Here is a 26,565-nt window from a genome sequence, read left to right as displayed (position 1 = left end):
CCATGTTTATGTACCATGTTTGTGCTGTGGTTTTATATATTCCTGTCTTCTCTCTTTCCCTTCTTTCCTCATGTTCCCCTTCCCTGTGTTTGGCGCTGCACACTCTGAAGTTCTTCCAACCTCAGGTACTGTACCAAGCTGGCAGACTACACAGGCATGATGGGGCAGTGTGAGCTGAAGGCTTGTCTCTTGGGAGCGCTGGCATATTATATAAGCATGCACCAAGTTAACCCTTTCAATGGGGGAGAGAATGTATAGACAGATGCATTGGCAGATAGCCTACTCTTTCTGATGTAGGGAATGGGTCCATTGAAAGGGTTGACCATAATGTTTGAGCTGCTATTGCTGCTGCTGCTGCTGCTGCTGCTGCGCATGTATGCATGATAGGCTTCTGCATATATTTTTTTTGCTGTTGCTACCACTTAACAACACTGAGATACAGAGAAGTTGCATGTGTTTATGCACACGTGGGAGAACTGACTGCTGTCTGGTGAATGAAAGGCTCAATCTTCTGCATACGTGTAGGCCAGAGGCCCCATCCTCTGCTTGCCCCATTCCCTCAAGCTACATGTGTTAAGAGCGTAAGAAAAGCTTGCTGGATCAGGCCAAGGACCCATCTAGTCCAGCATCCTGTTCTTACAGTGACCAACCAGAAGGTGAACCATCCATAGGAGAGTTGTTCCATGAGTGGACCAGGGTGCTTTTCGAGGGGAAAAAGACATCAGGTTGCCTCTCCCTACTCTAGATCCTAGTGTTAACAACAGTCTACAACAGGGAAGAGGCATTTTTAAAAAGAAGAAAAGATCCTCACCAGGTTGCATTTCAAAGTTGTGTTCATTATAGCACCCTAACCTATAACCTGAGAGCAGCTATTGTTTTCCACTATAAAAATGTGTCTAAAAGTGCCCTAGTTTTGGAAATGTGTCTCTCTGGAACAGCATCCATTTTTCAGTTGCATCCTAGAAAGGTCCACATTTGCCTTTGGTCACAACTGGAGGTGGGAGTTGTTTTGTTCTCCTGAGAATGTTAGTCAGACGCAAAGCAATACCCCCCCCCCCATTTTTTTCCAGGGGTTGTCTGGCTGACAGGCAAAAGGGCAGCACCAAATTTCTTTTGACAGCAGATGCCAGAGACTGTCTGCTGATCAGATTGCAGGTGCCAGGATCTTTCTGTAGCCCAGCTTTTGGAGAACCAAAGAGTGTCCCTGAACCCTTGTGTCCCCAGCACTCAAAGTTTGTTCACCGCAATAATAAAAACAGTCCCCTTTTGGCTTGGGAAATCTCAGTTGGCAGGAGTCACAATACAGAACTCTGGGAAATGAGAATGCATTTTGGTGCCCTTGGTATTCTGGGGTTAGTTGAATCCTGGGCAAGAAAAGGCTTCATCCTCCCGTTGAGCTTACAGAAGCTGCTACATTCATAGGATGAGAGAGAAATAATTCACTCTCTAGCCTTCTTGCCCCATCTAAAGTCTTTGTTTGCATTGGACTTGAATATTTTAGTAGGGTTTGGGCTGTATTTCCTGCTGATGCTTTCCCCTGCCTTATTTTGTTGTAACTATTTAATTGATATTACTTTGCAAACTTACTTTCCTTATGTATAGATCCTCCCTCCTACCTTTTTAACTGTGTTTTTATTCCCAGCGATATAAAGGGTAGCAGATTGATCTACTTTTGATCATTAAAAAACCAAAATTATATTTCTGCTCTAGGATAACCAAGTGCCCACACATTTTGGTTTGGGCTTGGCAGGGCTTCCTTGCGAATAAATGTGTATCAGATCATGCTTTTAAATTGGATCAATATACATTTTTGGATCAGAATACATTTTTTTGCATTCATTACTCCTCCCTATTATAATTATAATCAAGCCCTGTAAAGTTGGTAGAGCTCAGAAGAACCTTGAAACACAGGGTATGTAATCCAGCTGCAAGCTGCAACTTGGAACCTCATTTTAAAACATGGGCAGCACCTCTCTCTGTCTCTCTCTGTCTCTCTCTCAGACATGGCTGAGGCTGGTACCCTTGAGATCTTGAAACTTCATGGAGTTGACTCATTTGCTTCTATTGCTGAGTTGGTCCTGGAGCTTGGCAACCAAGCATTTACATTGCCAAGTAGCAAAATAAACAAAAGGCTTTTTTTTGGTGACCACCAGAATTAAATTTCTGGTTGATAACATAGGAAGTTTCCTTATACTGAGTCAGACCATTGGTCCATCTAGCTCAGTACGGACTGCACTTATTGGCAATGGCTCTCCAGGGTTTGAGGCAAGGATTTTCCAAAGCTCTACCTGGAAAGATCTTGTATTGAACCAGGGACCTTCTGAATGCAAGGTAGATGTTCACTGATTGAGCTACAACCCTCCTCAAATTTGCCGCTAGTGATCTGTGATTACTGTATTTGTGGACCTCTGATGTTAACCAAACTCATTACTGAACAGCACCAATAATGCCTGAATCTAATCTAGGCTCTATTTGTGCATGTATGAATGTAGCATTATATAGGCCGGCTTTGGCTTCATCCTGACCCATGTTTTGTTTGGGCAAATAGAAGACAGATTTTTACTGCTTGAAGTCAGACACATCTCACCTTGGAAAGGGAATTGTAAGGTTTTTGTTATGCTTTCCAGAAGAACTACTGTGTAACGGAATTCAGACTAGAATTATGAGATCTAATAATATTAACAATCAAAACTGGAAAGTGTCAAGAAACCCAAGTCTGACAATTTTGGAGACATAAAAATGATAGAACCAGAGCAATATTCTGTGCAATGTCAAAACAAAAAAGCCTTTTACTCAGACTTTAAAGCTGACAGTTGCCCTTTAGTCTAGCATATTTTGTACTGATGTACAAACTGAATAGAACAAAGCTGTACATTTAGATGGACTGAAACTTCAGGGGTTGCTGGACCACAGTGTGAAAACAGTTGCATGGCCTACATAAAAAGGGCCTGTCCAATTTGGTTTAAAAGGATGCCAGTCTAGCACGGCATACATTAAAATTATTAGCTCTTATGAGTGGTGTTTTGCAGCTCCTACAGAGTAAATGCATGTGTGGTTGCCAAGATCCTATGAATGTTGACATGTGCACTATGAGCAAAAGGCTCTTAGTTCCATGTTTTCTTTATGATGTGATATTATCCACTGTATGAGCTAGACCTAAGGTTTACATTAGGGACAGGGAAGGATTTGACATTCCTCACGTACACTTAGGAATCCAGCAGTGTGCTCTGATGAAAGAAAGTGGCTTATTAGAGTTGTCTGCCTTGCTCTCCTGCAACCCTGATTTAAAGGATTGTAGTTTCATTTGCTAAGGATAAATCTGGATCAATTTGTTTTTTGTTATGCAGTACAACTAGTCCATAAGTGATTGATTCTGGCTCTTCTGCTAGAGAGAAGCAGTTTTGCTAATGTGTAAGAAGTTACAACTAAAATCTCAGGAAGATCTGACTCTTGAAAGAATAAGTTCTAGAATTTTTGGTTCTGTGCCTAAGAAGCAGCAGCCACTGGTTTCTGTGGAATAGGACTGGGTAGCATATTATTTGTGCTGTTGCTTTATAAACTCCACCAAGTTTATAAAGCAAGCTCTTGACAAATTTCTTTTGTCAAGAAGAAAAAGACTGGATGTCCACTGGTAGAAAATAAAGAATTTGCTAGTCTTTCCCCATATGCAGAAATGGGAGATAAATGCTTCAAAACCAAGGGTAGAGATTGACATGAGGATAATGGCTTGTATTCAATGCCACGCTAAGTAACCATCCAGCCAGCACAAGGATTTACATGGACAACAGGACTTTCTCTCACCTCTCCATGCATGGCCCCTAAATTTTTCCTGCAGGTTCCCCCACTCTCTGGAGCATATTTGGAGAGGGTACAGAGGGGCAGAAAGTCCTGTTGCGCAAGCATAAATCCTTACGCTGGAGGGATGCTTACTTAGTGCTATATTGTTACAAGCCTAAGATGATTAGCTTTTCAGCAGAACCATATTTCAGTCCTCACATTTGTGGTTCATTCAATTTGGCACTTATATCACTTACTGAATGACTACATGTCTGCATATTTATTTATTTGTTTGTTTTGCAGTCGTTAGACTTGGAGCAAATTAATGGGTTATTTCTCTTTCAATTTCCTCACATTGCCAAAGCAAGGGAAAACTCTCCTGGAAATAGGTTTGGCTCCCCATCAGTATTTATAAAATATTCATCCAGCCTTCCCAAGCCTACAAGCGCTGTACACACACTCTGGGAAGGCAGTTCTTGTTAACAGCCCATTAGAATCTTCTTTGAATAATTAAATAATAGTACGTGTGTGTCTAGTTGTTTCCTTTGTGCATGGCAGTACCAGGGCTCTAGAAGTGTACTTTTAAAGATGCAGCACTGTACACATTTGCCAGGGAGCATGTGTCATTGAACTCCCTTCTGAGTAGACATATATAGAGATTACACTATTAGTGATGGAGAAATTTCAACTGAGTTCCATGCCTTTCTAGCAGTTATTTCAGTTTAGTAGGTTAAAAGTAAATGAATGGATGCCTGTTCAACATTGAAAACTGTAAATGTTCAGCAGCTAGTAGGGAAACATTTCTACCTTGAGCCTTTAAGGTGCTACATTTAATTTTAGAAAAAACATTAAGGGGACTGGAGAAAAAAACAAAACAAAACCTGCTGAATTAGAAGTTATTAACACATTGAGTACTATGTGTATTGGTTTAAATAAGGAATATATGTGGTTATCTCACTACCAAAGGAAATTGTGCTCTGTGTACCTATTGCTTGCTGTTCTGGCAAATAGAGGTCATCCTCCAATTATCTAGAACAACCTTGCTCTCAGACTTTGCTCCTTGCATTTCTGCAGCTTTTAAGCCTCAGCGTGTTGTCTTGATTTTCCCTTCCTCTTATCCATCACAGATAGAATGACTATATATAAAGGTCAGGACTCCTGTGTGAAATAACTTCTATTGAAGAGGCCCATCAAGTACAGCTTTTCTTACCCCTTCCTAACGACCTGTACCTGTTAAAATTCCTTCTTCAGTCCAGCTATTCTAGGTACACGAGCATTGTCCTCCTTTGCATCAAATTGAAGGTTGGATAATCAGTATGAATGCAAATATATCTCTGTGAAATATAGATATGTATCTCTTTCTGCATACAGATTCCCCACCTTCCCCATTCAGCCTGTATATTTGTCGAAGCAGGCTCAGTAATAATACGCTGAATTTAATTAGGCAGAGCCTCAAATTCTGTGTTCTCGTCTCTGCTAATGAAAGCAGGCAGCATTTGTATCTGGGTATAGAGGTTGAGACTATGAACATAAGTGGAACCCTTTACTCTGGGGAAAATCATTACTTAGTGAGGGTCTCTTGGTTTCATTTACTTTTAGCTAATCAGTTAGAAAGCTGCACATCTGTGTCTTTCAGCCTGCTTTCACTGACTCTTACACCATAGCAATTAAACACAGTCTCACGGAACATACCAAGGCAATAAACCCAGACATGCTGTTCTATAAATTGTGTAAGAAAAGCCTGCCTCTAGTGCACTTGGTTTAGCTGCATCACTGGCATCCAGGGAAGTGCACGGTTCCGGCAAATGATTGTCACTCCTTGCCAAAGTTAATCCTTGCTGAAGGGTAAATTGTGCACAATAGTGGTTAGAGCACTGGATAGCAAACTTGCTCCATAACACCCTTCCTAAACCTGATGCTGTACTGACAGGACCTGATGGGAATTGTAGTAAACATATATATGAATCTGACGGCCACCAGGTTCAGCAAGGCTAATTTATGGACCCTTAATAGAATAGATGGACAGAAATTCAACATTATGCCAGCATTCCAGGGACACAATTTTATCATACAGCTACAAATGCAGGTTTAAGCAAATGACAGATGGATGTATTAAACATCAGGTTTTGATAGTCAAAGGCAAGCGAGCCAGAGGTTTCAGCTGACAGGACCTTCAAAACCAAACCCACATTTGATATCCTTAAAAAACAGCTGAAATACCTGGCCATGACTATCTGTTGGGACCTTAACATGGCTGCATGGCCATTGTCTTTTATGCAGCGTTCTGCTGCCAAAATAGTAACCTTAGTGGGATCTATCTTAAAATCAGATTTTTCCTTTTAGTATGTTTTCAATGTTCCCATCTCCCCTGTGGGTTGATAACGGTTACGTTACCCAAGGGCGTTAGAAGAGGGACAGGGCTTCAAAGTCCTGAAGTCCTCATTGTGACCCAAGGAGGGTTATGGCTCAGATGCTGCTTCCAGTACCACACACTGTGTGCTTGCACAACTCCCTTAGATGGCTGCCCAAGTGTCCATTGCCCTTCACAGTATGTCTTTGTTACTCCTCATATGCAGCAAGGCTCTGCTTCTGATCAAAGGCTCCCTTTATCTTTAAGCCCGCAGTGCACTCTCATTAAAGGGTTGGATTTCAAATGAGAAGCCAGTCCCCTCCTTCGCCCTTCAGTACCCAGCAGCTGAGCTTCTTTCTGTCATGTGTTTAATATTCAGAAGCAAATGAAGGAATACCTTTATTAGGATTAGGACCAAACCCACACAACCACTCTCCAGTGCTACCCTTTGCTTCCATCTTCCTCCATCTGGCCAGTGTAGCTCTTTCTCTTCCTATTGCCACAGCAGGGAACCTGCCAGCATCTGTTAATCTAACTTCATATCCATCCAAACATGAAGCCCAAAGATTGGACATTTTTTTGCAGCTTTATCCTTATGACAGCAGGGCTTGATTCCCCACCCTCTTTTAAAGTAAACATTCAGCAATGGTTGCTGTAGTTGTGCTATACAATGCAGTTGTGCTGCCCCAAGCTAATCATTTTGGTGGACCTGCTTTTTGTACTAAGTGCTTTGTGTGACTGCTGTTGGACCCAGTTAAAGAAGACTAGCTCCGGTGAACACCAGCTACATAATGGCACCTTAGGCCACAGAAAGTTCTAGGAATTGCAGGAAATAACTTTTTTGCATCTGAGGAAACATGCCAGGTGAAAAGCGGAGTACAGTTTTAAATGGTGAGTGAAATCAGAAGCTTCAGGAGGAGAGCTCAGTAACAAATCAGATTCCTATTAAAGATTAAGGGCTGGGTTTTTTTCTCCACAAAAAAGTAAAAGTTGCACCCAAAGTGAGAATTGTTCCATGGCTGTAGTCACAGCCTCATGTTCCTTCAGCCAGAAAATGTTGGCATTCTGGGCATGGGTAGCCCTTTCCTGGATTTCTTTTTCAGGGCAGGGTATTTAATGCCTAGTATTCCAGAATTGTAATTTTGTGGTTGTCTAGGAGACCCGGAAGTGTCTCCGGACAGCGCTGGCTCCCGGCCTCTTAAGTGAGATGAGCGCACAACCCTAGAGTCGGACACGACTGGCCCGTACGGGCAGGGGTACCTTTACCTTTACCTAGGAGACTAGAAGAGGAATTACGTGTCTGCCTGAGCTAGTGCAAACCTAGTTGCTGCAATGAAATTTTGCATGCAGCTAATGATTGCTGACAGGACAGTACTTTGACTTGGACTCTGCATTGGCCAAAGCTCTCCTCTGAACTGCTTGCACCCATCAGATGGAAGTGTTGGGAAACAGATTCCTACCAAACAACATCCACCAACCCTCCACACAGAAAATAGGACGATGCTTGTTCGCATGTCACACAAAGATCCATTTTGGATCTTTCCCGAGTCAGAATATTTATTTATTTATTTGGCCTCACAAGAAAAGGCAGCTTCTTTAGTACATTATTCCAGAATACTAGCTGAATAATGCCAATCTTGTGTAGCCAAAAAGTGCCCCAAACCTAACAACTCTACCACTATAACGGTAAGTGCAGAAAGGCCCTAAGAGAACTCAGACTCTTCCACTTTCCCTCTGTCATATTCTATAAAGTATACATGCTAGTTTTCCTAAGCTTGAGTTCCTTGGTTATATAATGCACTTTCTCTGGGTTTTTCTTCAGTGTTGTTTGACAAATCTTACACACTTTAAAGTGACTTTATTTCATTTGCTGTGCTTTTGCATGAAGGTATGAAATGCTATCACTGTGGCATCTGCTGTGATGTTGAATTGAACACTTGGTTTATCGTGAAGATCCTGCAATATAGATAGTATTGTTGGCTGCTTGGTGTCTTCATTTCTTTTACACCTATTATGTTGTTGGACAAAAGCAGCAGGAAGATTACCTGTGTAGTGTGATGATTTCCATTGGTCTCTGATTTTATGCACTGGTTCTCTTTTGGTGTCATGCATCTTTTGTTCAAGATCCTTCAAAGACAAAAAACCATATGTGTGTCCACCTCAGAGAACCTGCAAGTGCTTGGGGGGGGGGCATATCTTGGTTCTTCTGCAGCAGGGGAGGCATTTGTAGTCCAGAGAGCTTTTGTGATTATCTCAAGTGTATTTAATTAATCTTTCACTCCAAACCTCATTTGTTATAGAAATTCATGAGAACGCGTGTTTTCGTTTTAATGCTGGAGTAATTCTCCAACCCTCACTCTGTTGGAGAATATCAAACGTTTGACCCTCATGGACCCAGAGGAGGTCGAAAGCTAGATGATAAAAGGGGCACTTAAGCCAACTCATTATATATAGTGAACTTTGAGAGATGGCAAGACTGTTAACAACAATGAAATCGCCAAGATTTAAAGCCTTGCTTGGCTTCTTGTGACTGGGAAGTCAGACTTGGGGTGAAGGGAAAGGACACTTTCAGTCATGTGCTGAGAGTTTGGAAGTGTAACAAATGAAAGCTACATTCATCGTTTAGAATTAAAAGCTCACCAATTTGGCATTCATTTTTTAAAAACAGGAAATTGAGAATGTGGAATTTTCCCTATTGCAGCAAGTCATCAGAAACAAAATGGCTTAGGGGAAAAACTTAAGTTCACGGCCTATCAGTTTTATGCAAGATCTAGGTTTAAAAGACGTACTGAGTGGAATTTGATGTGCAGTCGTGCTCCCTCTTCCCCCTGCCTGGTCTTCTCCCCCGAGGCACTATTCTGGGGCTTCTTCTGAGGTAAAAACCCCATTTTTTTGGGGGGGGGGACCTTGGAAGGTGGGAGGAAGCCCCATTGTGCAAGTGGAAGTCCTTACACAGGGCTTCTGCTGATGGGGTTGGTTAGGTGAATCCTGCCCACTTATTTCAATTGAGCACTGTTAGCGGCTTGTTCCTTGGAAGCTATAGTTTGCCTCCCAGATACAAACTGGAATGAGGATGGGGGGGGGGGGGGGGACAAATTCTGTTTAGTCCAAATTAGTGATGGGAGGAGAGAACTGGTATGTTGCACATTATTGAAGCATTCATGACTTCCCATGTGAGATGTCTGTTTCTTGTTGGCCCAGCTGATTAATTGTGCAGATTTTTAGTTTGTTATTAAAGCTTTAGCTGATTTCACATCCCTGGGTTAGTTGATTGAAGCTTGCAGCTGTGATCTTTCCACATTATGAGAATGACAAAACCTAGTATTCTGTAGGATTAGATCACTAAGTGGGCCCTATTTAAAGTTCCAGCGTTAAATATTCTGATATTAATTTTTACAAAAACAGACAAACAAAAGCCATCAAAGTGTGCAGCAGGTTTTATAGGCAGAGCAGTACCCAGTAGCTTCTACCATGCAGTAGTTTCTACCATGTGTTTAAATTTCAGAAGCAATCTGTATTACAACAAACCAGCCAAGGGTTTTCAGAGACATTTTGCAGAGAGAGCAATATAACAAAGCCAAAATGGCTAGTAAGACTTTCTGCAGTTAGGAAGGTCCATTTTCATAATGTAGCCTGACCTCTGGTCTTAACCCAGACCATCTTATTTCATCTAGAATCCACTAACAAAGAGTCCATTTACAATGTTATTAACCAAAAGCACTATTTCTCTTCCCATTCATATCCTTTTTGGGATTCAGGTCCTGACCCCCCGGGAGAATTCAGGCAAGACTAAAAATGCCTTAAATTCCATTTTCAGCTTGCTCTGCCAAAAATCTTAAACAGATAGAGGAAGTATACAGCACTGATGCTGTAGTAAGCAGATCAGCTTAAAACTGTTCCTTATCTACAGACTAACATTACAATTATTTCTAGTGGTATATATATTTTACAGCATGTGTGTGTGATTCTACAAAAACTAGGGTTGTTGGGTTTTTTAACTAACACAATGTGGGGATTGGAGTGTGGGAATGGGCTTCAATTTGAAGTCCAACCTCATCTAAAATAAATAATTTGAAATTTGCAAGGTGTGACAATCTGTGATAAGTATTTCATGTTGCTTCAGAGCTTAAAAGTAGGGAAAATGTATGATCTGCACAAAATTCTATTGTCAGAAAGCTGTCAACTGAGAAATGCCTTCACTACAGTTCAGGGTGTGCAGTGTTAATTTAATTTTTGCTCTGCCTGGTCCACAACAAATTGGATCATTCTATTTTGCTAAGAGTTTTAAAATCTAATTGTCTGTTTAAAGGTGACTTGCCTGCTTAAGGCCAAATTCTGTCATTTTTAAGAGAATAGGATTTACCTTGCCGATGGCCCATTTAGCACAATATGCTTCCTGCCAAAAAATTATCAAAACCTAGTTCTTTTGAAGAATATGGAAAACCTTTTGATTTGTCAGAAATGGGACAATCTTCTTCCCTTCCCTACTTTAGTATTTTAGGTAAAGGTAAAGGGACCCCTGACCATTAGGTCCAGTCGCAGACAACTCTGGGGTTGCGGCGCTCATCTCGCTTTATTGGCCAAGGCAGCCGGCGTACAGCTTCCGGGTCATGTGACCAGCATGACTAAGCCGCTTCTGGTGAACCAGAGCAGTGCATGGAAATGCTGTTTACCCTCCCGCCGGAGTGGTACCTATTTATCTACTTGCACTTCGTGCTTTCAAACTGCTAGGTTGGCAGGAGCAGGGGTCGAGCAACGGGAGCTCACCCCGTTGCGGGGATTCAAACTGCCGACCTTCTGATCAGCAAGCCCTAGGCACTGTGGTTTAACCCACAGTGCCACCCGCGTCTCTTTAGTATTTTAACCCTGAGCTAAGTCCCACCTGTATAAGAGTTCTTACTCTTATTACTATTATTTATAAAATTTCTATACCGCCCTTCATCCAAAGATCACAGGGTGGTTTATAATATAAAAACACAAAAATACATACCACAATAACAAACAAAAAGAATAATTACCCCATACAAACTTTAAAAGGCCATAGATTGTTTAGTTAGCCAAAGACTTGGGAGAATAGGAGCGTTTTTGCCTGGCCACTAAAGATAGGTAACGAAGATTCCAGGTGAACTCCCTGGGGAGAGCATTCCAGAAGCAGGAAGCCACCATAGGAAATATCAGAAGTATTCAAGAGGATACATAAAGGCTATTTGTATTTATTTCTTCTATATGTTCGAAAAGCAAACACATGTTCATGAGCTAAAGCTGTGATCTGTTTACCTGGGAGTAAGGCCCAGATATATACAGGATCACATTATAAGTGCATTCACATGTGAAACTGTATTGTTTATTTTCTTTAGATGCATTATTTGGCAACCCACTGAGTCTTAAATAGCTATGTTTTAAATGTAGTAGCTTTAGAATGGTAAAAACCACTTAGAAGTTAAGTTCATTGTTGTTTCCACATGTCTTACTCTTAACGTTAAAAGGCTGAATTACAGTTTCTTGTTCTGCATTGTTTCTTGAAGTTTCCTATTTCAGTGTCGAGGGAGGAAAACTTTACTTGCTGTATCATACAAGTTGCTTCATTTTGAGGAGTGAGGCCCATTCTCATGTTATCTCACGGAGATATGTATGCATTTTCTTGCTTTTCAATCCAGTTAAGCCTATATTTGCTGTCCGCAGGGGCTGGAGTGCCCTAATGCTCTCACAACCAAGAGAAGCATTCTGTTCCGTCAGTGAATGTAACCTAAAAACAAATAGCATGTTTGTGGGCAAGTATTTGTTTTAAGCCAGTGCCTCCCACTTTCTGCTGCTTTGCCCATATGTTTACAGTGCACTTGCCTACAGAAGGTTTTGCATGCGCCTTTATTTGACGGATTCCAGGACTCTCCCACACCTGCCCACTCTGCAGCTGAATTGCATTAACTGTTGTTAGTCAAAAGTGTGCCAAGGAAAGAAAGTGAAACTCAGGCTTTGTTGTCCTCTTTGCAGATGGCTTCGTTCTTTTTGCCCCTGAATTGTATGTTTTTTGTTTGTTTGTTTGTGTGTGTGTGTGTCTTGATCCACTTTGCCATATCTTGCATGCGCGCCTAGCTTCAGGGAATGACAAAGCCAAAGAACTGGAAAATATAAATACTTTTCAAAATGTAGTTTTTACACTTCCTTCTCCCAGTTGTAATCTCTCCAACAACCATCAGCCCTACTACCATTGTGGCCACCACCACCACCACAGAAGCTACTACTATCACAACCACCACAGAAGCTACCACCACAACCACGACCACAGAAGCTCCAACCACTACCGAAGCTCCAACTACCACAGAAGCTCCAACCACCACAGAAGCAGCCATCACCACAATTATTGCTAGCACAATAGGTATCCCAGTAGAGGATTCTGGTACTGTGTTTTCATCTTTCCTTTTCTATTAGTTGTCCAATCCATACTTGGATCTTGTCAGGTTTTTTTAAGCCTGTAATTTAGGCTTAACATCAAGGTATGGTTGCTTTGAAAACCATCCAACACGTAGAGTTTCTCAGTGCTGTGATAAAAGATTAGCAGCAAATGAAAAGTAATCCTTGGGTTGTGCATTCAAGGTCTCAGTATGTTGCCGTGATAAAGTTACTTTAGATTAATTTGCTCTTCAGAGAGACAGGTCAGCTTTGTTTATGCACATGTATAACACAAGGGTTTTCCTTTCTTTCTGTAGGCTAGGATAAGCAGGTGCAGCAAATACACTATAACAAAATTTAGTGGGCTAAATTGGCTGTCATCCCTACAATGTAGTAAAAGCAGTGGTTGCATTAATTAATGCATCTGTTTCATTATGGGACTTGGCAAATACCATATGATGCTTTTCAGTGTTAAAAAAAAAAAAATCTTTACATAAGAGAACTGCTTCTTAGGGCTGCTGCAGAGAGATCTTGCTAAGTCCCTACCAACAAATGATGTGCACATCCAAACGTTCACTATGCAAATATTTGGTTGCCCTGTATGAAAAATGCAACATGTGTCAAACTTATTGGCACAGATATTAACCAAGTCCACATCTACTGCATATAAATACCTCAATCTGAAATAGGAACACATCCAGAAAAAGGTCTTTGACTGACCACTGGGGCACAATGCCTCGTTTTGCTTAGCCACTTTAAAAGAAACCCACAACCATGTAGTATCTCATGGTTTGCAGTAAATTTATACTCCTAAAGAGAAGTTAAAGCAAACTCAAGTAGTTCTGATTAAGCCCAGCTTCAAATTTCTTGCATGCATGGAGTCTCATTGGAGTCAATGGGAATGCTCATGTATATTCTAAGCATAGGCATATGAACTTGGTGCCTGGCTTGCAATTTATTGATGCAAGGATTTCTCAGCTGTGGCTCAAAACTAAATGTTGCATGAATGAGCATGCAGTGGTAATTGATGGATCAAGATATGAAATTATAGACATTTTAAAAACTGAACTGTTGTTGTTAGAAATAGCTTTTTGTAAAGACGTAAAAGTATAGCTGAGGAAGAAACTGTCATTTTCTAAGTCATAAAGTGACTGTATTTATTGTTGAGGAATGTGTTCTCATGTCAAAGATATATTGAATTGTTTTCACTTTATCATGTTATAATAACTAACAGAACAATTATCTGCGTGTCTATTCAGAAGTAAGTCCCACTGAGTTCAATGGGACTTACTCCAACTGAATACAGTGGGACTTACTCCCAGGTAAGTATGTATAGACTTGAAGCTTAATGCAATAGTCAGAGTTTCTAAACTAATGGATTGAAGCCAGTTAAACTGATGTTGTCACAAACTAACTTGACCTAAAACCAGCTAATTCTGTTACCCACTATCCAGAATAGTGACAAGAACATTTTGCTTTCCAGTATTTTCTCAATTTTAAAACAGTGAGAATTGGCAATGAATTTCACCTTGGTTTGGTGCAATGTTGAAGCAGATCATCATTAACAAATCTCTGCCTGTCTAGTTACGTAGACCATCAGGAGCTGCTGTGTGGGATTTCTATAATCCTGCAAAGCAGGAATTGGCATAAGGGCTGGGAACGTAACCTTCTGCAGTGCCCTGTAAGAATTAGGCAGCTGAGTTGACCCTGCCCTGTAGAGTGTTGCTTTTGACAGGCAAGTGGCTCATTAATTTGTGGCACTAAAATTCCTAAGGTGATTTGTGCTCTTATAGATGTATGGACACATGACGTCTATCTTGGGCCATTATCCTGCTTCCAAGATAATTTGGCAGAAAGATTGATGTCTCTATCCTTGGCCATTTTGAAAATGTCGTACCTCTCAATTTGCTGGTGCAACGACAACCTTCACCAACCTGGTGCCCTCTAGATGTTTTGGACTACAGCTCCCATCACCTTTGGTAATAGTTCAAAACATCTAGGGGGCACCAGGTTGTTCAAGGCTGCACTAGAGAATGGCTATGGCCGAAGAGAGTATTAGCATGGGCATATATCCAGGTGTACATTTTAATATGTAATTTCTATTCAAACCTTGCTGTTTCAAAGGATATATTTAGATATACTCCCCAAAAAGTTCTTCTCATTACTAAAGTGACGTGTGAATTGAAATGGCTTTGCAATGTTTTTTGTTTGTGTTATGTGAGGTAATGTTGAAGCATCCACAGTCTGTTGTGTGCTCTACCTGGTGGGATGCTCTGCATTTCCTTCTAAGGAAAACAATTCATTTAAATCTGGGCATGCAGTTAGAATGCATCTCTCTGTTCATAATCCAGTTTACTAACCTCTGTTCTAACCTGTTCGCCAGCTGGTGGTGCAAAGCAGCCTATCTGGGATGTAAAAGCTTCACCTAACAGTAACTGGGCAAACATCACCTGGAACCACACATTTGATCCTGAAACTGAGTTTGTGGTTGAGTATATCAACAGTAAGCATTGGGAGCTCGAGAATTCTGCAGGGTCCTTAATGTCACCAGAGATTCTGTCATCTCTCAGAGGTTTAATGGACCTTTCATGCAATGTTCATTATAGTGTAACTAATTGTACTGCTTAATTTGTGCATGGATGATTTTTTTTTGGGGGGGGACCAAAGGCATGGCATTTAACTTGTCCTTCAGATTATATTGACACTGTGTTTTATGTTGCTGTTCTCTTAAACACAATAACTGCCGACTCCTTTCAGTGGAGGATTCAGAATAACACATCCTAAAAAGGACCTGCTTTTTAAAAAAACACTGCCCTAAGTGAATCTGAGATGGCTGTAAGTGCCGTAGAATGAAGCAGAAATAGATACAAAAATCTATAGATCCCCTCTATAGCAAATAATTTGGGGGTTAATAGTAATGCTCACATTTTGTTTTAGTTGGAGATTTATAATTAGTTATCTACATAAATTTTGTTTTCAAGCCATTCATACCTCACTCTATTTTCTGCTGGCATGCTACCTGCAGTTTTTAAGTGGTTATGTGCTGGTCAAAGAATTAAACATTGACTGTCAACCTTATAGCTTCGGGGGCAAGTTATATATGTGCCCTAAACCTGCTTTCCTTGGTTTTAGTTTGCTGGGCCAAGTCCTGTTCTAGGTGTTGGTTCCATAAAATTATCAATACAGTATTGTGTTTAGATTTTTAAATTAAGTAATCAAGAACTGGCCCTTTAGGAATTTGCATCTAGCATGATTAAATAGTAAGCAGTCAATGTAAGACCCATTGTGTGGATATGATTTGGAGGATTCCTGTGTATTCCGCTCAGCTGGCTGCTGCATTGTCACAGAGTGGGAAAGGGAATCTTCTTTTCTTTGGGAAGCTTCTCATGCTTCCAGTTTTGTAGTACTTTGATAAATTAGGTTTGTCAAAACCAGCTGCTTAGATTTTCTTTAAAGGACTCCAGTGATTTCAATTCTCAGGCCTGGTGCTCTCATTAACCTAGCCGTTGCTAGCAAAAGTATATTTGTAGATTCATACACGTCTGTAACATTGCCGATTAGGGACTTCCATGCCTAATGATTTGCTAAGGTTAAGTTAACACAGCATCCAAGCACTTCCAAAACTCCTGAAGTATTGGAATACTTGCAATTTCATAGGGTACTTACATTGGAGTTTGCAAACAAGGTTCTTTTTATTCACTTTATGTTTGAATGCTTTTAGCAGTGTACCTTTAATATAATTTGACGTTGTAATCTGTGTGCATGCTCTTAATAAGAGTTTAGAAGTGACTTTTTCTACATCTTTTGCAAAATGTGTTGAGGTTAATTCAGAAAAGGCAGTTTGAATGCATCAGAAGCATGCTGCCAGAGAAAGAGTTGCTGTTGTTACTGATTCGGCACATCTGGCGCTTGCGAGTTGCAAAAAGCCTATGCCAGTCGCTTTCTGTTCCAAGTAAGAATTTCCCAGAGATGGCTGTACAAAGTCTTCCCTCTTTTTCTGCCCCCCCCCCCTTCTAGTTTTATGCAAAATCGCTGAACCAGTAATGTGATAAGCTTCCATCTGGTTGCTGGCTGCCTTACGATGCCAAAGCAGGTGCTCCATTAGATTAAATGGTGTCTGGAAAATATAATTCTCCTACATACAAGTGGGGTGAGCTTCTGTAAACGAGCCCTTCAACTTTGAACTGATGGTGCCAGAAACTCTGGGTGTTCACTCTGTGTTAGTCAGTGGTGTCATCGGCAGGGACATGTGTCGAGTCAGTAGCTGGACCTGGCATTAGGGATGTTTGCCTACAGAGTAATCTGCATTTCCTGCTAGCTGCCTTTGATATGAAGTTTCTGTTTCTCAGGTAACAAAACAGTGAAATCTTCCCCTGCTAAAGGCTTTCTGGAGCTGGTTGACCTGACTCCTGGGGAGAAGTACATAGTGCGGGTTTTTCTCAAAGGGAATGATACTATCAGCTCGAACGTAACCTTTCAGACAAGTCCAGGTGAGATGGGGTTCAGCCCCACAATGTGCTGCATTTTGGAGGCACATTCCATTCCAAGCCTTTCTGCCTTTGCGTGCTGCTGCTTCAGATGGAGGAATTATGCCATGCATGGAGAAAATGTCACCCATCTCTTCACTGACGATGTGCACTCTGCCCTTATTATACAAGTACCAAAGTGAAATGTATCCTCTCTTAATGAGGTTCTTTAGACTGTGTTCTGCTAAAACAAACAAAGGAAAAAAAATATTGGCATAACTTTTCTTTTAATGAAACAAGCTTGGTTTTGGAAGATATCTATAAAAAGGGCAGAGACCCATGGTTTTCCATCTAGACTTAATAATAAACACTATTGTTAAGGAATATGCTACAGGCTACGTGTTGCTATCTGCGCATTCATGTTTTCCTTTGTGTGCGTGTGCACTGCTCATTACCATGCTGCCAGCTGTTGCATGAGCACATGCGAATTTCTGATTGGCTTTATGTCTGGGTATTCATGAAAAAGATTTTAGATATTATAATGTGGTCGATTTGTCTGCAAGACATCCACAGAGCTATGTGGCATACTCATAATTTCAAATGAAGTCACAATCTGAGAATTGTAGCAATTTACCTTTACAGAATATTGCCTTATATCCTATTTGTGTGTCTCAAAAGTGCCTTGTATAGGTTGCTTCTATGTTGCCCCTCTGTTTTATGAAGAATTCAAATGAACATCATTAGGTCAATGTATTCCAGTAACTTTTTTCTGTTTCCCAAGGGTTTTTTCAGTTGGGGGAGTGGCAATAAAAACACAATTGGATTGCCAGCCTGTCTAATGTAGACAATTGCTTTTGACATCTTTCAGGGCTACTTCATCTTTACCCGAAGCTTCCTGTTTTCTATTTCACTATTTTTAAAAATGAAAGGAAGCTTACAGATGAGGAAATTAAGGGGCAAGTCACTAATCCTTCAGCACCACTGAATATGAAGCAATAAAATGGCTACAACCCCAAGCAGGAAGCTTTTAATTATCATTGAAAAGAGCCTTTGCTGAACAGGACTTGCCTGTGAATAAACATAATGGATATTGACCATGATAAAAGACATTCCTGGATGGAATAACACAATGTTAAATACTGTGTGGAATCTCCTTTTAGATCTATTTCCAGTACTGCCTGGCAGTGCTATAGGGCTGCAGCATGGAACCAGTCAGACTTTAGTAGATATTAGTTTATGCATTCACATTTCTGACCTCTGCTTTCAGAATTTTAGGTAGCTGTCAAACAATCAGCTTCAGCCATAGTGCAGCTTAATCAAACATAATCATATCCCAGGTTTCCTCCTTTGTCCATAATAAAAGCTCCTTTTGTCAATGCAGGTAATTAGAAAAGTAGTTTCCATGTGAGAAATAGCTGAAATGTATGCTGAGTGGAAAGAATCGGAAGGTCATTCTGTAGAAAGCTTTAAGCAATGTGTCAAAAGCTGTAAGCAAAATGTCCACACAATTTAAGCAAGGTTTCTTTTTTCACTCTAAAATGATAAGGTTTATGGTGGCATATAGGCAAATGGTGGAAAGAAATTGTTAACCTAGTCTGAACATGTGTGAAAACAAATGAAAAATGCCATATTTTAAAATCTACCACGGGTAACTAACCAGTGGCCCATCCCCCAAGCAAATTCTGCCTGCCCGCTCCAGCCCCTCAACAACTTGGTTGTTCTGTCAGAAACAATTAACTTTTGTAACACTGCTGACCTTCACAGTTGCACTGGTGTGAGTGGAGAGGTTCTCATCCTGCCTCCCAGGTGTTCAGCCAGATGCTACTGGAAAGCTCACAAGCAGGACATGAAGGCAATAGCCTTCTCCAACTGTTGATCTCCAGAAACTGGAACACTGAGGCATGGTGCCCCTGAAAATGCAGATTCTGTATAGCCATCATGACGATTAATAGCTTTTACATAAATGCTTGAGCAACAGTTTCTTTGCTGCATTTGTAAATATTTGCTCAGATGGCATACAGTTTTAGCAGTCCAGCAACTGGAGGAGTACATCCTTCCTGCTAATGGACTGAACCAGAAAGAACCATCTGTTTGATCTTGGGGGACTTTATTTTTTCTGCAATCCAGTATCAGTTTGTACATAGTTACGTATGTGTGTAGAGAGTGAGATCATCTTCTGTGTTGCAGATGAAATGCCTCCCAGCTGAGGATGGATATGTTGAAAATGTAACCCTAACGTAGTTCATTAGTGGTGCTGTCTCACTGAAATTTGGTGGTGTTTTCCCCAGGAAACTGGATATTGAGAGCGGTGCTTCAGATGAACCTTGATTTACACAGAATGTGTTGTGGTTTACAAATAAGAATCCAAAATGCAACATATATTAGGCTAAATATTTTAGTTTATTTTGGCTTGGCAAAACTCCTAGCTACCTCAACCAAAAAAATTACAAGGGAATAACACAGTTCTTGCTCCTTGCCGTAATTGGGTAAATTGGATCAGTGCTGATAGATTTGCTTTTTGTTGTATGTTTGTGTGTGTTCCATATGCATTTTGTGCATTAAAAGAGTACTTTTTCTGTATCTCAAGATACAGTAATGGAAGATTTCCAAGATCTATGCTTTTTCCCTCTGATGCATCCCAGGTGACTGCCAAAGCTACACTATTTTAGTGACCTCCCTTGCTTTCTTTTAGTGCCTCTTGTATTTTCATTCCTTTTCTCTTCCAGGCTGGCTGCTTCTGATGTGATAGATCAGAGCTTACTATCATGTTCCATCATTAATACCTGTGAGACGAAAGCACTGTCCTTTTTCTTTAGGTTATTTTGAAAGTCACTCTTCAGGAGACAGCAGCTTGTTTTTCTAAGTAGAAATTGCACTAGCCAAGTAGCCCCACAGCTGCAGTTTTACTACATTTTTTCTTTTGCTCAGTTTTGGTTAATTAGAACAATACTTTGCTGTGCAGTGAGTGATATTTAATGTTACACAAATATACCTGGATGGAAAAATAATATTAACCTCCACTGGCCTGTTAAAAATACAGTAAGTATGCATGTAAAATGTCCTAAGGGTGTGGTGCTGTCTTGACAACCTATTATATGCAAAATGCAATTCATCACTGATGTCGCTCTACAGGTGGGGCCCAGAAGGAGGCCAGCAAGGCCAATCCATAAAAATCGCAGCCAACTGCAAAGTAGGTGTGGATTCCTGTTATCTGCCAAGGACTTTGGGGCCTAAGCCACATTCACCTGGCACCACCTTGAGTACAATGAAGTTACATTCAATATTGGGAATGTACATTTAGGCCTGTCTTCTATTTTTTTGACACTCAAGGAGGAACACAGGGGTTGCTTTAAAGCCTTTGCAAAGCTCCCCATGCTCACCCTAACATCCGGAATTAGGGGTTTAAATGGGGAGTAGAAGGAGAGTTGCAAAGCTGCCTAAGGGATTTTTAAAGGCGCCCACCTGTCGATCATGTGACATCATATTTATGTCATTTAATTGGCAGATGGTGTCACCCACCTGTCAAATTTGGCCCGTGAGATAAGGATCTAGCCCACTGTGCTAAAGAAAGGTTCCCTGCTCTGTCCTATGGCATCCTCTTTTGGTCTTGGTCACACTTCCCCCTAAAAGCCAAAGCAAGGCTGCATCAAGTTTAGAAACTGTTGCCTCATGCCAATGGCTATAAGAGATCAGGTGAAAGCGTTTTGGCTTTGCAAAACAGGATCAGGCTGTTTGCAAATGAAATGTATGCTTAAGAAGGACAGAACAACTACATTTGATATGTGCCGTTGTATCATTTTGACATTGCCTATTTGATTTGGACAGGGTTCTGTGAATATGTTGGAGGATTTTTTCATCATTATTGTATCAAAAGTATACTTGTATATTAAACTTTCCCCCCTTTCATTCTGTATATCGTGCGATCTGATAGTTGCCTTTCCTATCTTCCTTCTATTCTATTGAAAGCTTTTATATGTTAGCATTGTTAATTGAATCACCATTTGTTCCAAAAGCCTCCAGTATAATTCTATTCCCTCTTTGTCAACCCTGTAGTTTCATTTAGCCTAATGCAATTCTGAAGTCCATGCAATTAGTGTCTTGCTCCTTCCATTAGAATAGCTTCAAAGTGGACTTTTTTCCCACAGTAGTGCTTTTAACAGGAAAAGGGAATGCATGGTAAATCAGCTGCCAGTAGTGAACAGGGAGAATGTCAAAGCACAAAGGCCAATGGGGCACCTGGCACTTTTGAGTCAATTAAAATTGCTCATACCTTTTGAAAAAAACATCATAATGATGTAGTGGTAGATTCCTCAAATGATATGAACGTAACAGGAAATCAGTATTTGCCCCTGAGAATAGGCCTTTCAAACATTTTGAGTTTGGGTTTCCTGTTAAAACTTGTCCAACAATAGCTTTTGCTTTAAAGGCTCAAAAACTCACATGAAGGTTAAAAGTACTAGGGAATGTTCTGGAAGTTTTGCACAGGACGGTCAAAGGTTCAGCCTTGGAACATGACAGTTAAGGAAAAAAACCAGAAACTTTAAGCAGGAGTCTACAGTACAATTCTAATGATGGGCTAAGAGGTTGGGAGGGAAGTAAAAACATTGTGTGTAAGTCAAGCTGGAAAGTAGTGTAATTAAAAAGCTGTGGTGAGAGACACTTGAAGAAATCGAGGTAAAAAGCAAAAAAGGCATTAAGGTTTTCTAAGGGAGCTGGAACACTGGCGATTGTTAAGATAGCACATCATGACAGACGAAAGATGCTGGAAGATGACTACAAAGAACCTAGAGGCTGCACTGAGGGAGGCAAATTGAGAAGTATTGACATTGTTATGGAGAGTAGTTGGACGTGTTTGTTTTTCTTTCAGAGGATGAAAGGGCCACGGTGGGGCAGCTTAGACCTTCCATTTTCCATGGATTCCAAGGACAGCCAGCTACCACTTCTGGGCGTCTTCCTTGTTCCTTTTTACTTCATGCCACTGCTCTGGATCTCAAGGCCAGCTGGCACTTCTGGGCACCTTCCTCACCCCTGTGTTGCTCTTGATGCTAAACGGTGGTGGAAACAGCAGTGGGTTTTGAGGCTGGCCAGGGAGGAGGAAGGCAGCTAGCACAGGGCTAGCTGGCTTGGGGATCTGGATCCTAGGGGCAAAGTCCCTGAGGCTGGCAAGCAGAGGAGTCAGTGGAGGGGGGCGGTGCAAGGCTGCAGCCTGTTCTGCCTGCCCTTCTATGGCTTGCCTGGACTTCCCATCCACTGCCTCTCATCATAATTTTTTTTTGCAGTGCTCCCTATCTGTGGCCTAGCAAACTACAGCACAACAACACTTTTACCTTATTATATGTAAGAAAGATGGCTCCGGGGCCTAAATGTTCATGGGCCATGGTATTGTGTGAGTTTGGGACTCTGACTCAGAACCCCCAAAGATCCTGACACCAAATGCACATTTTTTATAATTCATTCCCATCTTTGAACACAACCTGATTCTGATTTTAGGGGGGCTAGGGAACCAAAATAACTTATATTCACTTATTTAGGTGGAATTAAAAGAGAGTGTGTCCTCTAATACATTTGCATGTCCTCCTGTGATCAAACTTTTGTTGTAAGTAAGTACTGCGAAATTGAGCGCTTAATGTGAGAAGACCCAGAGAGAGTCTGAGAAAGGTCTGTTGGCTACGAATATAGAGTGTATCTTCATTATACTGTTGGCAGAACTTCAACTCTGCGTGGCTGTGATAATCTTCCATTAGTGCTATTCAGGATATTTTTAATTTATTGTCAATAACTTGAAAGCTGCTTATACATGTTACTTCCTACTGGTGTTCTGATAAAGCCATTAGGTTATGGTTTAATAGCGCAATTCCAGTTTGATTCACAAGGAGGAAAAATTACCATTGATTTTAAAGTCATGAAGCCAGCCATTAAACCCTTTCACAGTTTCTCTGAGTGAATCATTCCTATAATGAAGTGTGCATACAGTCGTGATGAGCTCTGCTTTTTTGCAGAGTTTGAAATGCACAAGTTTTTACATTAAGTACTCTCAAATGTCTATGTTTTAGTGATCCAGGGTGAACTTGGCCCAAGAAAAGAAAGTGCTATATAAGCTAGGAATTTACTTCAGTTGCTGCTCATTTAAGACTTGACTCTGTTTCACTTGTCATATGTCACTAATAACATTTACTTAAAATCCAACAGAGTACTGGGTTGTGTGCAATATTATAATAATTAGGTCAGTTAGATGTGTATGTTTTCCTTTTTTGCAAAATAATTTACCGGTAGAAGAAATATACTACCATCATAGTTGGTAAGTCACATAAGCTTCAAGCTTTGGGTGGTATTCAACTAAGTCTTACTCAGAGTAAACTCATTGAAATTAATGAGCATGACTTAGGGCTCATCCCATGATTTCTTCCATTTGTCCCATGCTTTCTAATCAGGGCTCTGAGAGGTTTTTGTTTGTTTGTTTTTGTTTTTGTTTTTGCTTTTTTAGTCCTGCCACTTTCCCTGGGAAAACTTCGTGATGTTTTGCAAAAACACATCATGCTATAAACCATTACTTAATGCATTGTACACAAGCTGGGACAAGCCTGGGCAAGCCTCAGTCTCTCATGTTCTCTGTGGTTTTCAGGACATTGAATAATGTGTTAGGAAGCCTTTTGTACTTGTTTGTTCTAGCTATGTACCAGATAAATATGAATCCTTGGTTGTTCCTTGGAGAACTTTGCATCCTCTTTTGAGGTACCGGTACCACCTACAATATTTCCCATGACCATGAATCAAATCTGTTACCCAGCTTCTTCTGCTCCCCCCACCCATTTTATATAACCCTCCTTTGTTAGGCAATACCATATATTTATTTCTCTGCCCAAGTCTGCTGTACCCACCTGTGTTATCCTTTGCCTTCACTGCTACCCTTGGATCTGAATTGTCACTGTTAGAACTTGGGCTGTGATGTGTTTGGAAAAATAGAAAGGCCCGATATGATGTCTCAAATCTGAAAAATCCCCACACACAGAGAAAGATAATGACCTGGTTTGTACATGTTAAACCATAGTTAAAATTAAGTGCTTTATGTGAATGAGCAGTGTGCTGGAGCATACTGCTCAAAAGTCCCTATTGCACTCTTCCTTTGTTGTGTCAAGGAGGAAACAAACCAGAGGCTGCCTTTGTCTTCTATGTGAACCAGTGCTTATGGTTTGTTTCCCCCAAAGAAACCACGGCTGCAGTCACATGACACTTTATTCCATTTTCTCAGTATCTCCCTAACTGATCATTTCCACATTATATTTGAGCTTTCATGTTACATAAAAGCCACTTCCACAAATATAGCAGAATATAGCAGAACTTTAGCACTCATTTCTATGTTGTTTGTTTACAAAAAAATTCATTTGCAAATAACATGAAAATAAGCACTAAACTTGCACTATATTCTAGTGTATTTCTGGAAGTAGCTTTTATGTGGTGTAAAAGCTCAAATGTGATGTGGAAATAAACAGTTAGGAAAACATGGGAACAGAATAAACTGCAATGTGAATGCAGCCCATGAGCAGAACCAGGCAGGGGGCCTTCTTGGTAGTGGCGCCCGCCCTGTGGAACGCCCTCCCATCAGAGGTCAAGGAAATAAACAACTACCTGACTTTTAGAAAACATCTGAAGGCAGCCCTGTTTAGGGAATTTTTTAGTTTTATTCTGTTTTTAGTCCTCTGTTGGGAGCCGCCCAGAGTGGCTGGGAAAACCCAACCAGATGGGTGGGGTATAAATATTATTATTATTATTATTATTATTATTATTATTAAGCAAAGAACAAACCTTAGCTTCCATGCTTGGTTTGGAGAGAAACAAATCACAACTGCTGGTTCGCATATAATATACAAAACCACCCTTTGATTTGCTTCCTCCCCAGTCACTTTAGGCACTTTAGAGCAGCATGTACTAGCATGCTGCTCTTTTACATTAACCATAATTCTATTTTAACTGTGGTTTCATGTGGCAACCAAACCAGGCCAATTTGGGAAGACCGGCATTGAGAGACACCAGTCCTCAAATGTGAAGCTTGGGACTGGGTGGGACAGGAAGCATCTAATAGCTTTTGCTTGCTATTTTCATTTTTCAGCACTATGTGGATCAATTGTATTTCTTCTTAACATTTTTTCTTTCAACTTCTCCTACTAGCCTATAACAAGAACCAAGGGGACATTGCAACTCAGGGCTGGTTTATTGGACTGATGTGTGCCATCGCTCTCCTGGTCCTGATTTTGCTGATAGTTTGCTTCATTAAGAGAAGCAGAGGAGGGAAATATCCAGGTAAGAGAAATAGCTATCAACTAGAATTGTTGTTGGGTTTGAAGTATTCATTCCCAAATCTAGATAGATGGTCTGATCATAATCATCCAGTGCTTTTTTCTGCCGGAACTCATTGGAACTCAGTTCTGGCATCTCTCACGTAGGTGCCATTGCCATTATAAGAGAACAAAGGAGATTTTCATGGTGAGTTCCAGCACCTCTTTTTCTAGAACAGCTGTTTGTTTATTATGCCAAGGTCCAAAAGAGACATAACATGGGGCATCCGTGACCAGTTTCCTTAAAAGAAAGAGAAAAACCATATTATTTATGGGCAGATATGCAAGAGGGTTTTTTATTGGGGAGCTGCATTAGGACAGGGAGTTCTTAATCTTTTCTTCCTGCATGGTTTTCTATATCACAATTACACTGACCCCTGACCCCCATCCCACCTGAACTATTAACCATAGTTGGGGGGGGGGAGAAGTACCATACAGATTTTGACTATGCTGTATCTGGAGGTGAGAGGCAATCACATAATAGGATATAAGTCCCTTCCCCCTTTTTTATTTGCTGGAAGAGGTATTTGAAATGTACTCACATTTTTCAGCTGATAGATGTACTTGTGTTTCTTTCACTTGTCCCACTGCCCCTTGCAAAAATTACTTACTTTTTCACGGGTCTCTTCAAGCATAAAGGAAGTGTGGTAATTTAAGAATACATTCACCAGTAGAAAGGGTCTATGTGATATTGGGATGAAGTAAACTGGTTGCTTTTAATTTATTCCAAAGATGTCTTAACCACTGTTCCTCAAAAAGATTCCAAGGTGCTGTACGAAAGTGTGAATAGAATTCATTCACACAACGTATAAATACAATTTAAAACCAACAAATAAGTTTGATAAGACGCAAGAGGAGAGAACAAAAATTCAAGAAGCTAAAAGCAAGAATAGAATACAATTCCAAAAGCCATCCACACAATCCAAAATGCCTTGGCATAAATAGGCACTGAAAAGCTTGCCATGTTGGCTTGTAATCCAAGTTGTCTGGTGTATCTGGCCATTGTATTTAGGGAGCAATCCCACATTCTAGTCAATTAAGGGCAAACCAGTGTGTGTGTGTGTGTGTGTGTTGCAAAATAGTATACCTGGCTTGGTCTGTCTAGAGATCCTTGTTTCAAAGTAAGATAGCAGAGTGCTAAATATCTCTATAAAACACAGTTAAGAGTATTCAGTTAGCCCCAAGGGTATGCAGTTAAGATGAGTATGGTCATATTAAGAGTCCAAGAAATATTCTTTGTACGTTACAA

The 26,565-nt window shown here is 40.6% G+C and overlaps 1 protein-coding gene across 32 annotated transcripts in view; it reads left to right on the top strand.

The window, feature by feature from the left end:
• Positions 1-26,565, top strand: part of NFASC (neurofascin) — a 176,671-nt gene that overhangs the window by 138,968 nt on the left and 11,138 nt on the right. For 13 of the 32 annotated variants that reach the window (XM_083445443.1, XM_083445468.1, XM_083445451.1 and 10 more), the window contains 5 exons: positions 111-125; positions 12,300-12,524; positions 14,901-15,089; positions 16,867-17,007; positions 25,150-25,281. In XM_083445443.1, coding sequence (XP_083301569.1) covers positions 111-125; positions 12,300-12,524; positions 14,901-15,089; positions 16,867-17,007; positions 25,150-25,281 — 702 coding nt within the window. Of the gene's footprint in view, positions 1-110; positions 126-12,299; positions 12,525-14,900; positions 15,090-16,866; positions 17,008-25,149; positions 25,282-26,565 lie in introns of those variants that run through there. The other 19 variants (XR_014512541.1, XR_014512542.1, XM_083445454.1 and 16 more) reach the window with 6 other exon arrangements.

This window comes from Podarcis tiliguerta (genome assembly GCF_965153285.1).
Source record: "Podarcis tiliguerta genome assembly, chromosome: 6".
Lineage (NCBI taxonomy): Eukaryota > Metazoa > Chordata > Lepidosauria > Squamata > Lacertidae > Podarcis > Podarcis tiliguerta.
The sequence above is the reverse complement of the archived record's forward strand: the minus strand, read 5'-3'. Positions and strand labels throughout refer to the sequence as shown.